Here is a 12,391-nt window from a genome sequence, read left to right as displayed (position 1 = left end):
TCAATCCAGTTAAGAGTTTATCTCAGTTATAGAATTATATTTAAATTATATTAATCAGGTATGGGACTTTGTAATTAATTCCTTTTCATAGCCAAATGTTCTTTCACTTGTTCCTATTTTTGTGTTATAATTTCTAGCTTTTTTAGATGAAAAATTTCTCAAACAACCTCAAAATACACATTTTAAAATCATCAGATTGTTCCATAAAATTAATTTCACTGAGAGCCAATGTTTCATTGTTGGATGTTGCTACTAGCTAGGATACCTTCAGTTTCAAGTAACATAAAAAATCTGTCTCAACTTACTTAAACCAGAAGGAGAATTTATTATCTTATATATCATGCTCCCTAGCAAAGCACCTTTAGGGTCAACTAATTCACTGGCTCAATAACATTATCAGAATTTGTTCTTTCTCTTTTGTGACTCTGCCATACTAAATACGCCAGATTTGTCCATGGCAGCTCTACTTATGGTTACAAAATGGCTAAACAGTTCCAGATGTTCCATGCGGACCCAGTAACATCCACCAGAAGAAGTCATCTCCTCCTGTATATTTTTTTAATCAGTAAAAAAAAAAATATATCTATCCCAAAAGTTCCTCAGAAGACATATATATTAAGTCAATATTGCACCAAATGTATTCTTAAATAAATCACTAAGAAAGGGATACAGACAACCATGTTTGGTTTAGCTAAATACATGGCTCTGTAGACAAGAGTGGATTACCCAAACAAAATTTAGTTCCCTTAGAAAGTAGGAAGATGCAAAAAACAAAATCTGTTGCTCTGGCTCTTTGCATTAAATTCCTTCATTTATTTAACATTTTTGTTTGATTGGTCATTTTACTAGGAAAACTGTTATGTTTATGGTTTGTCATTTTTATTCTTTTCCTCACCCTCTACTTTGACCCCCTTTTACCTAGGAGTTTTAAAATTGCTTTAGTCTCTCCCATCCCCAAGTCCATAAGCAGTTATTATGGTGTTTTAGCATCTCCGTGATAAAATTATTACTATATAATAAAATAATCCAAAAGTTAATGGCTTAAAACAATAACCATTTATTTTTTTGATAGTTTCAGTGTTTCAGAAATTCAGAAACAGCTTAGCTGAAGAGTTCTGGCTCAGGGTCTCTCATGAGGAGGCTGTCAAGATTTTGGCCAGGGTTAGATATCTGAAAGCTGAAAATGGTTTACTTACACAGCTGAGAAAGAGTGATGCTTTGTTCGCAGAAGACCTCAGTTTCTGCTCCTATGAGCCTCAACACAAGCTATTTGAGTGTTCTCATATCATGATGTCAAGCTTCTTCAAGAACTTGGCAATCCAAATGAGATCAGGATAGAAGAGGCAATGTCTTTTATGATCTAGCCTTCGAAGCTGCACACTGTCTCTTTGCCATATTCTATTGGTCACAGAGACCAACACTGACACAATATGTGGAGGTGGGGCCACCCAAGGACATGAATACCAGCAGAGGAGGATCATTTATCTTGGAGACTGGCTATTACACCTATCCAAGCAACACTGGGTATTTAAATATCCCCACTTACTTCCTGGCCATAAAGCTGTATCTTTGCATCGTTGCCACTTTCACTTTCTCACACTCACAGCTTTATAATCTTCAGTAGTTTTTGTTTTAGATCTCCTTTCACAAGGTTTTGACTGTGAAGAGACCCACTCAAGCCCTTAGCTTTAATGAGAGACCTTGATTCTAGTCCTCCTTCTCATATGGAGAAGTTTTAATATTCATTTCCAGGAAAGAACCAAAATCTCATATTCACTAAGTTGCTTCTAAACCCAGAGTCATTTCCACTCACAGCTATTTCTCTTCTGATTGCTGATCTTCCAATGTTTATCTAGTTTTTAAGTCTTGTTATTTTTCCTTGTTTTCTTCTAAATTTTATCAATGTCACATGTTAAAATAAAGAGTATACTAATGTGAGAACTCATCACTTTGAAGCCTTATTTTTTTAGCTTTTTAAACTGATTCAAAAGTTGCAAAAATAGTACAGAGATTTCCCATATATCTCTCATCTGGCTTCCCTCAGGTTAACATCTTATATAACTGCATTAAAATTACTGAACCCAGGAAACTACTGCTGGTATACTACTATTAACCAAATTGTAGACTTTACTCAAATTTCACCAGTGTTTCTACTATTGCTGTTTTTCTCACCCAGGAGCCTGTGTAATACTTGTAAATTATGTATCTGATAAAGGACTTGTTTCCAGAATACATAAAAACTCTCAAAACTCAGTAGGATGAAAGACAATCCAATTTCAAAATGGGCCAAAAGTCTCTACGCTTTATAGACCTTTTTCCATTCCTTTATGCTTAGCCCTTCTGAATTACTTTGTTTTAGGTATGTTTCCTATATACTGCAGTTGAATTCTGCTTTGTGAGTCAAGGAGATTCTCACTGTTAGGACTACTATGTTTGGTCTCTTATCTGTATTAGGAAAGATAGTCCTCCCGAGGACATGATCGATGATTCTTGCACGCTCTTGCTGACCACAAAACTACCCATCTTTTGACATTGAGTACTTTCTGAACTGGTCATATCGGCAACTAACTATGTCAAGGTAACCACAATGTGACAATGCTTTAAGTACTTGCTCTCCATTGAGGTCTGCCTTGTTTGCGGCTTGCTACAGACGACGCTCAGCATTCTCCTCCTGGTCTTCTCAGCTATGGCAAAACTCACTGCAGGTGTAGTCTCCACCCAGCTCCATCACATTGCTCTGTGGGACTTGGAGATAAAGAAATCCAGTACAATAATGCTGATGCTCTTGTTTGCAGTGCTGTAATAAACTGTTTTGCTCTAATACATTTAATCACATGTACTTTCAGCATTTATGGAGGTGTAAGAAGTTAATTCCTTGCCTCTAATGTAAGACTGGGGCCCTACCCAGACACTATGATATTTTTAAATTATGTGAATTTTGTTATATTTATTTCTTTCTCTATAACATAGGTAATCTTTGTTCTTTTGTTAAATTTTTTTCTGAAGGTGCCTGTGTGGCTAAGTCAGTGAAGTGTCTGACTCTTGATTTCAGCTCAGGTCATGATCTATTTCTTTTTGCAGTTCTATCAGTTTTTGCCTCATACACTGTGATGATGTTGTTAGGTGCATATATATTAAAGACTATTATGTCTTCTCAGAGAATTGGCAGTTTTATCAACATGTGATGTTCCTTGTAAGCCCTGGTCATTTTCCTTGCTCAGAAGTCTTCGTCTTAAATTAATAAAGTCCTGGTTTCTTTTGGTTAGTGTTAGCATGGTGTATCTTCCTCCATACCTCCACTTTTAATCTATCAGGGTCCTTATATATCAAACGAGTTTCTTGTAGAAAACACAGAGTCTGAGTCTTGTTTTTTCATCCACTTTGACAGTCCTGCCTGGATTGGTGTATTTAGTCCATTCACATTTAAAGTGATTACTGATATACTGGATTAATATTTGCATATTTGTTACTGTATTCTATCCATTGCTTTTGTCCTCTCTGTCTTCCATTTTCCTGCCTTCTCTCATTTTAACTGAACATTTTACACACAATTCTACTTTTTCTCTTGTCTTAGCACATCAATTACACTTAAAATATTTTTAGCAATTGCCCTAGAGTTTGCAATATACACTTACAATTAACCCAACTTCACTTTCAAATAAAGAATGTTCTAGAGAATTGAAAAATACAATTCTTGGTAAAAGCAACAAAGAAGCAAACTAATGAAAACACTAACTTAAAAAGATAGATGCAACCCTATGTTCACTGCATCATTATTTATAATAGCCCAGACATGAAAGCAACCTAAGTGTCCATCAATGTATGAATGGATAAAGAAAAGATGGTATAGGGTGCCTAGGTGGCCCAGTTAGCTGTGTCCGACTTCGGCTCAGGTCATGATCTCATGGTTTGTGAGTTTGAGCCCCGCATCAGGCTCTGTGCTGACAGCTTAGAGCCTGGAGCCTGCTTTGGATTCTGTGTTTCCCTCTCTCTCTGCCTCTCCTCTGTCTCCCTCTCTCTCAAATAAACATTAACAAAAAAAATAATAAGAAAAGGTGGCATATATACATATATATTATTCATCCAAAAAATGAATGGAATTTGCCATTTGCAACAATGAGGATGGACCCTGAAGACATTAAGTGAAATAAGTCAGAGAGAAAGAGAAAGACAAATACCATATGATTTCACCTATATGTGTAACCTATAAACAATAACAACAGGGGTGCCTGGGTGGCTCAGTTGGCCCAGTGTCTGACTTCAGCTTGGTCATGATCTTGTAGTTTTTGAGTTTAACCCCTGCGTTGGGCTATCTGCTGTCAGTCCAGAGCCTGCTTTGGATCCTCTGTCCCCCCCTCTCTCTGCCCCTCCCCCACTCATGAGCATGCCCTCTCTCTTTCAAGAATAAATAAACATAAAAAATACAATAACCAAAACAAGCTCATGGATACAGAGAACAGATTGGTAGTTGCCAGTGGCAGGGAATGTGAAGTGGGAAAAATGGGTGAAGAGTGTCAAAAGGTACAAACTTACAGTTTTAAAACAAAGAAGTCATGGGGATATAATGTACAGTATGGTGACTATAGTTAATAATACTGTATTGCATATTAAAAGTTCTCGTCACAAGTAAAAAAAATATTGTTAACCCTGGTGACAGATGATAACTAGATTTACTGCGGTGATCATTTGACAGTATACACAAACATCAAATCATTTTGTTGTACACCTGAAACTAATAAAATATATGTCAACTATAACTCAATTAAAAAAAATCATATTGAGGGGCACCTTGCTGGCTCATTCAGAAGAGCATGTGACTTTTGGTCTCGGGGTCATGAGTTCAAACCCCATGTTGAGTGTAGAGATTACTTAAATAAGTAAAACTTTAAAAAATCATATTGAAATAGTTGTCAATATATTGAAAAACAAATCTGTGTTATAGAAATATATGTGCTTATTTATTAATACATAAATAAGATCAAGTATCTTGACTTCAAAGTATTGATGTACATGAATGTTATTTAGAGACACCTAAATATAATATGTGCTGGGGGAAGGGGCACAACTGGGTGCATCAATTGGTTAAGCCTCTGACTCTTGATTTCAGCTCAGGTCTTGATCTCAGGATAGTGAGTTCAAGCCCTGCATTGGGCCCCTTACTAAGTGTGGAGGCTATTTAAAAAAAAAAAAAAAAAAAAAAAAAGTTATGGGGGAAAAAGAAGTTAACTAATAGCTAAATAAACTAAAAAGTAATTTAAGGAAAATAGGGAATCAGAAATGTTAACATAGACCTACAACCACATAAAACTTATCTTAAGTCTCAAAAGGGTCATATTCAACTGGGTTGAATTCTCAACCGAATAGATATTTAATTTCTCCAAAATCAATCCGTGCATACACATCAACCAATAACAAAGTTAAGTATATTTTCTGGTAGACTAAAACAATTTGTTTTAATTTTTTCTTTTTTTCTTTTTTGAGGGCGTGTGTGCACATGCACACACGGAGCAGGGAAGCGCAGAGGAGGAGAGAGAATCTTAAGCAGGCTACATTCCCAAAGACATGGAGCTAGATCTCAGGACCATGAGCTCATGACCTCAGCTGAAATCAAAAGTCAGATATTTAACCAACTAGCCACCCAGGCACCCCATCAATTTTTTTGTTTTTAAATTAGGCTAACATCACCATCTGATGTGGGAAAGCTAGAATGTGGTATTACTTTCTGATATTTTGCATTATCATATTTAAGAGTCAGTAAAATTAAAGCAAATTATAAACCTTAATAGATTCCATGGATTATCTTAAAGCAGTGAAAAGTAAAAATACATAACGGTCTTCAGAACTTAAAACACTTTCTCCAACATACTCAAAACCATAGACAGCTTACAAGGGCTGTAAGTTTAGATGGAATACAAATCAAGACAATTCTACTATAACTTACTTTGTTTATAACTGATATCAAAAGTGGGCAAATAATCTTGGTAAAAAGCCTGGGTCAAGTAAAGTGAGATGTAATCATCATAGTTTTCCTTAAAGTCTTACACAAGATATTGCACTAAAAAAATCCTAACCAATATCTTTATCAGTAAAATGTGAATGAAGATTTGCCCAATAAATCAAGATGTTTACTACTTTATTTCTTTCTGTAATCTGCAACACAAAGAAGTTCATGGACAACAGTACTATCTACTTTGTAGAATTATTGTCAGGGTTATACTGACTGAACCATTTCTCCCTTCTCCAGTAACTTCAAGAACTAAAAAGATGCTCATTCCTTTGACTCCCAACTTGACTATTCTAGCAAGGTACTTTATATGTCATCTTCCTGTAAAAGAACTTACATTCTCTAAAATTTAACAGTATTTCTATTCTCTCTAAAAGGTGTAAGATATACTTGGAGGAGTATTTGCTTACTTTAAAAAAGATGAAGTATTGAAGGTAAGCAAGAAATGTGGATAAACAGCAGACCGCATTTTCAAATATAAAAGTACACACTACATCCTCTTAGAAAATTAATGGTACTAAAAGCCTGTGGAATTCTCTAGTTTAGATTATATGTAATCTTGAATGAGTCCTATAATATCCTCACTTTTCTACCTATGAAAAAGTCTATTTAATTTATTAAAATATCATGCCACATCACCAAAAAAGGTAGAGAGACTTTTAGACCAAAGAGTTTTATTTACAGAAAGGTCATGGAGAATTAACAAAATTTTATGAACACAATTTTGTTAGCAATAATAAACAGAAACAGCATGGTTTAATATAGATCACTTGTTATATAATACATATTAAGATATAGTTTTCATGCTACACTTATCCATTAGTTTCTGTTCCAATTTTTAAATCTAGAAATAAGGCAGTACACATGGAACAGATTTACTACATGCTTTTAAATTACGATTCCTTCTATATCAGATATTGTCAATTTTAAAGCCATCTACAAATTAAATGGCCTTTCCATTATAATTGCTAAATTTCGAGATATAAGCTCCAAATGGAACTCAAAATACATAAAATAAACTGTCACAAATTCAAAAGAAAAACATTACAGTAACAGTATCATAAATTAACAAAGAATACTGCAGAAGTAAGATACATCAAAAGTTTATTATGATTAAGTCTAGAATGTTTTTTACTTGCATTCTTTTCCATCGAGTTGAAAACACCAAGGTACTAATTGAATGTGAAAGGACCATTTATAAATTGTAGGTGGCATGTGTCATTTTATGGATGAAAGGAAGAGGGACTATGTGCTTTGATTTGCAAATAATGTTCTTTGTCCAAGTAATCCTCAGTGTTTCCATTATCCTTGAATGACAAGATTCATTAAGTACTGTGTGAAAAAAGAGATCATCCTTTTACTGATGGAAGGCTTCTAATCTTATTTGGGTTGGATCTTCTGGATGTCTCAAGGCAATTCCATTACGCAGGAGCAGCTCAATATATGGTGGCCAAAAAGAATCACTAATTTTGACATATGGATCATGTGGAACATCAAATAATCTATTTAAAAGAATCTAGAAAAAAATACCGTTCATAATACCTTAGTAAAAAACTGATACAGCTATAATAAAACATTAAAAATTTGGTTACCAAAGAATGTTGATCTCTTTTCTCTTTGAATAATTGCTTGTCATAATTTCCATGTATTAACTTAAATAAGCGATTTTCTTCCTTTTTAAAAAAACTACATATTAATAAATGGAAACATGTTCAAAACTGTGTACAGATTTCTGCAACTATGTGGGAAGAATCCTTAAACTCACATATGTAGTTCAGATAGAGTACAGAGGTGTCAACTGGGTTTCACTGTGCAAATAATAGGGTTTCACTGTGCAAATAATAAATAACATCATAAAATTTTTTTTAAAGTAATAATCTTAAGAATATGATTAAGGGCTAGTCTCTAACTATGTTCTTTTTTAAAAATGACAATATTCTTTCTAGTAATGGATAGAAAACAAACTATCTTATAGTAAAGATAAATTAATAAAAATTGATTTAATAAAATTTGGTATGTTTAAGAACTAAAGCAGTATTTTCTGTTTCAAGCCTGTGTATATTGTTTAGAAGTCACTAATTAAAAGAAATCTTGAAGACAAAACAACTACACAAAATGCTTACCTCTAACATTTCATGCAGTGTTATCAGCTGTGCAGTTGATTCTTGAATGTTTGTCTTTGACAGAAATGTGAATAACAAAGAATTAACATCTCAGTTCTACCAGTGGCAGAATATTAAACTATATTTATTACAAAATTTTTAAAAATTAGTATTTCTTACCTGCAATGGTACAAGGTATACCAAAACCAAATATTTAGAATTAGGTGATTTTAAAAGAATTCTGAAAGTAAACAATCTGCTTGTACTACACAGTCACGTTCATAAAAACAAAGTTCAAACAACCTCTAAGAAAGTGAATTACTAGAAGGTACAATTCAGACTACCTATAAATAAATAATGGATAAATTATATTTTTTTACATATACTCATGTAAAACACTGTCTAATTTTTGAGCCTTCCAATCAAAATATCTCAAACAAATGGCATTCCAAACCCTATTTATACAGCTTCGGGACAGGAAACTTACTTCCCAGGGAGCCTTGTTCAACTTTCTAGAGTTCTTGACAGTTCTTAATGTTAACTCAATTCATTGCTTCTTTTTCCCTTGGAATGATAGAGAATAAATCCCATTCCAATGCAATCCAAGATTCCTCAAGTATTTGAAGATGGGTATTATAAGCCCCAAGTCTTGGCCATATTAATTGTCATTACTTCCTTCAATTATTTTTCATAATTTGTAGACTTGCAGCCCCTCAATATCATAGTTGCTCTCTAAATGTGCTCTAATTTATCTTTTTTTCTTTTTCAAACCAGTCTCCATATGATACAAGTGTGACTCAAACACCAAAGATGAAAAGGAAGACTCACTTTCATACTTGTATAGATGCTGGAATTTTATTAAGTTTATTCATTACCTTTTAGATATCAATTTTGCCCTGCTGACCTCTCAGCATACCATGATCTAAAATGTCTAAGCCTCTTTCATACATCTAGCTGAGATATGTCTCCTTCATTCTTTAATGTTTCAAACCCAAGAAAGATATTTTATGTCCCTCACTAAATATTTTATTTGGCCCAGGTCTAGTCAGCTGAAAAATACAGTCCTAATTCTATCATTCAATATATTTACTATCTAGGACAACATCTAAAGGGGTTCTGCTAGAAATCTCACTCCAAGATAATACTAATCCTAATCAGCAGCTTTTGAGTTCAGACATTTAATTAAATGCAAAGTCATCTACCACAGTGACAGCTTGTACTTTCCTGATACCAGTCAAAGATTACCTTAGAGCCCTTATAAAGTCTTACATAACTACAAATATTTTAAAGAAATAGTGAAAATGAATGTGATTCCTGAGTAAAGATAGTAAAGCTAGACCTCAAAATCTCCTGACCTCTAATACCTTATTAAATGAAAGAGTGGTTTAGAAAAGCAGCATTCTGGGGCGCCTGGGTGGCGCAGTCGGTTAAGCGTCTGACTTCAGCCAGGTCACGATCTCGCGGTCCGGGAGTTCGAGCCCCGCGTCAGGCTCTGGGCTGATGGCTCAGAGCCTGGAGCCTGTTTCCGATTCTGTGTCTCCCTCTCTCTCTGCCCCTCCCCCGTTCATGCTCTGTCTCTCTCTGTCCCAAAAATAAATAAACGTTGAAAAAAAAAAAATTAAAAAAAAAAAGTAGAAAAGCAGCATTCACTAGTGAGGAAAGAAACAATTAAAGAACTGATACAGAAAAAAATGGCAAAAAAGCACAGATTGAGACAATCAAAGAAAAAGCAGAGGAAAAATATAATGAAAGCAGAGCAGAAAAAAAAGACTTTCAACATAAGGATATGAAAAATAATATAAACCATAATATTCCACTGAACGAAATGTGACCTAAATTTGCCCCTAAAAACAATGTCATCTATGGGGCGCCTGGGTGGCTTGGTCGGTTAAGCGTCCGACTTCGGCTCAGGTCATGATCTCACGGTCTGTGGGTTCAAGCCCCACGTTGGGCTCTGTGCTGACAGCTCAGAGACTGGAGCCTGTTTCAGATTCTGTGTCTCCCTCTCTCTCTGCCCCTCCCCTGTTCATGCTCTGTCTCTCTCTGTCTCAAAAATAAATAAACGTTAAAAAAAAAAAAACAATGTCATCTTCAAAACAAAAATGATACTGAACGATCAACACTGTAAGGTATCTGTTAAATTACTGAAGGTCAAAGATAAAGAACTCTTCAGACATATACTCAGAAGCAGAAAGATATCTACAGGCTGGCCTAGCTATCTACAGGATGGCCCAGTACATCCTATTTCGGAAGAATGGAACAATCCCTACCAGGTCTTGAGATTTTTTTTTTTTAATGTGCCAAAAATATCCTTTGCATATAAAGGCAAACCAAGCATTTTTATCAGTCAAGAATCCAAAAAATAAAATGCCCAGGAATTCTGCTTGAACAAATTACTTCTCAAAGAAACCAATCAAATCAATTAGTTTAACTTAAAAACTCAAAAATAAATGGTCAAAGATGATAAGCATTGAATCCAATACAATGTGAACACGAAACACATATATAAATAACGTTATGAGACAGAATAAAAATGTTATAAACCTGCCAAAGTTAAAACAAATAACAAATTGTAATGGTGTTATAGGAAGAATGCTAATTTCTTCATCTTTAATAGCAGGGAGTGAGTGAATACTGCCTAAAATTGAAAGATGAACATTTTTTAGGTCTTTTAATCTTTTATAATGTTATTCATAATTTGTTTTTTCTCTATATTAGGGACCTCTCCAGAACTAAAATAACTTGAGGCACAAAAATATTTATCTGAGTTAACATTTCTCTTCTATCAATTTAAGTAAAATTACATCTCATGCTTATTTTTTTAAGTTTATTTAAATTTATTTTGAGAGAGAGAGTGTGCACACACGTGCATGTGCACAAGTTGGGGAGGGGTGCAGAGAGAGGGAGAGGGAGAATCCCAAGCAGGCTCCACATTGTCAGTGTGGAGCCCAATGCAGGGCTTGAACTCACAAACCATGAGATCATGACCTGAACTAAAATCAATAGTTGGATGCTTAACGGACTGAGCCACCCAGGTACCCCATCTAATACTTATTTTATACTGATCTATACAAAACTACATTGATCTGAACATCTATCAATCCATTTATGCTTCTATATATGTAGGTGTTTATGAAGATGTCTCAAATGATGTTCACCTCATGTTAACAATACGGTGGAGGGATTCAGGGTTTTTTTCTTTCTTTTTTGTACATATTTTTGAATGACAAAACACAGTGTTATGGGCTGCATTGTTTCTCTCAAAATTCACATGTTCAAGTCCCAACCTCCTTGGTGACTACATTTGGAAATGGAGGTAAGTGAAGTTAAATGTGGCCATAAGGGTGGGACCCTAATCCAACTGGAATGGTGTCTTTATATGAAGAGAAAGAGACACCAGAGAGCTCTCTCTCTACACTCGAAAAGAGAAAAGGCCATGTGAGGACACAGCAAGAGATGGCTGTCCAGAGCCAGCGAAGAAGGCCTCAGCAGAAACCAACTCAGATGGCATTTTGATCTTGGACTTTTAGCCTCCAGAAAAGTGAGAAAATATATTTCTTTTGTTTAAACCATCTAATCTATGGTATTTTTCTCTAGCAGCTTAAGCTAACTCATATATCCAGTATTACTGCTTGACAGACAAAGGGAGAGAAAAAAAAAATGAGTACTCTATCATTGTGTAACGTGTATTAATGGTCCATATACTTCATTTTAAAAATGTGAGTTTATCAAATGTAACTTAACAATAAACCCATAATGGCTTCTGTGATCAATGATTCCTTTCAGAATCCTTTAACTCTGGTTCTATTAGTAGAGAAGCTTGATAGATTAAAGAAAATGGTGAAAACAAAACAAGACTGGAATCAGAAAATGTGAGTTATTCTATGATTATGATCATTAAGAGGTAAGGAATCATGAACTTAATCAAATGGTTAACAGAAGGCTGTCAACAATTTTAGAAATGAACAAAGCATACAAATAACAATAGGTAGAATGGGAAACACATAGTTACAATGAAGAAGGGGAAGAATAAGAATAAAAAACACAGGTTATAAGAAAACAAAGAAAACTTCCTCTTTGGGGCACCTGGGTGGCGCAGTCAGTTAAGCGCCCGACTTCAGCCAGGTCACCATCTCGCGGTCCGTGAGTTCGAGCCCCGCGTCGGGCTCTGGGCTGATGGCTCAGAGCCTGGAGCCTGTTTCCGATTCTGTCTCCCTCTCTCTCTGCCCCTCCCCTGTTCATGCTCTGTCTCTCTCTGTCCCAAAAATAAATAAACGTTGAAAAA

The 12,391-nt window shown here is 35.0% G+C and overlaps 1 protein-coding gene across 4 annotated transcripts in view; it reads right to left on the bottom strand.

The window, feature by feature from the left end:
- CENPK (centromere protein K) overlaps positions 1-12,391 on the bottom strand; it is a 58,729-nt gene that overhangs the window by 15,030 nt on the left and 31,308 nt on the right. For 2 of the 4 annotated variants that reach the window (XM_040452082.1, XM_040452072.1), the window contains exons 9-10: positions 8,128-8,181; positions 6,659-7,520 (exon numbers count right to left, since the gene is read on the bottom strand). In XM_040452082.1, coding sequence (XP_040308016.1) covers positions 7,362-7,520; positions 8,128-8,181 — 213 coding nt within the window. In that variant the 3' untranslated portion in view covers positions 6,659-7,361. Of the gene's footprint in view, positions 1-6,658; positions 7,521-8,127; positions 8,182-12,391 lie in introns of those variants that run through there. The other 2 variants (XM_040452090.1, XM_040452099.1) reach the window with 1 other exon arrangement.

The sequence above is a fragment of the Herpailurus yagouaroundi genome, unplaced genomic scaffold (genome assembly GCF_014898765.1).
Source record: "Herpailurus yagouaroundi ecotype Mexico unplaced genomic scaffold, PumYag 29, whole genome shotgun sequence".
Taxonomy (NCBI): Eukaryota; Metazoa; Chordata; class Mammalia; order Carnivora; family Felidae; genus Herpailurus; species Herpailurus yagouaroundi.
Note: the sequence above shows the minus strand (reverse complement) of the source record. Positions and strands in the feature narration are given on the sequence as shown.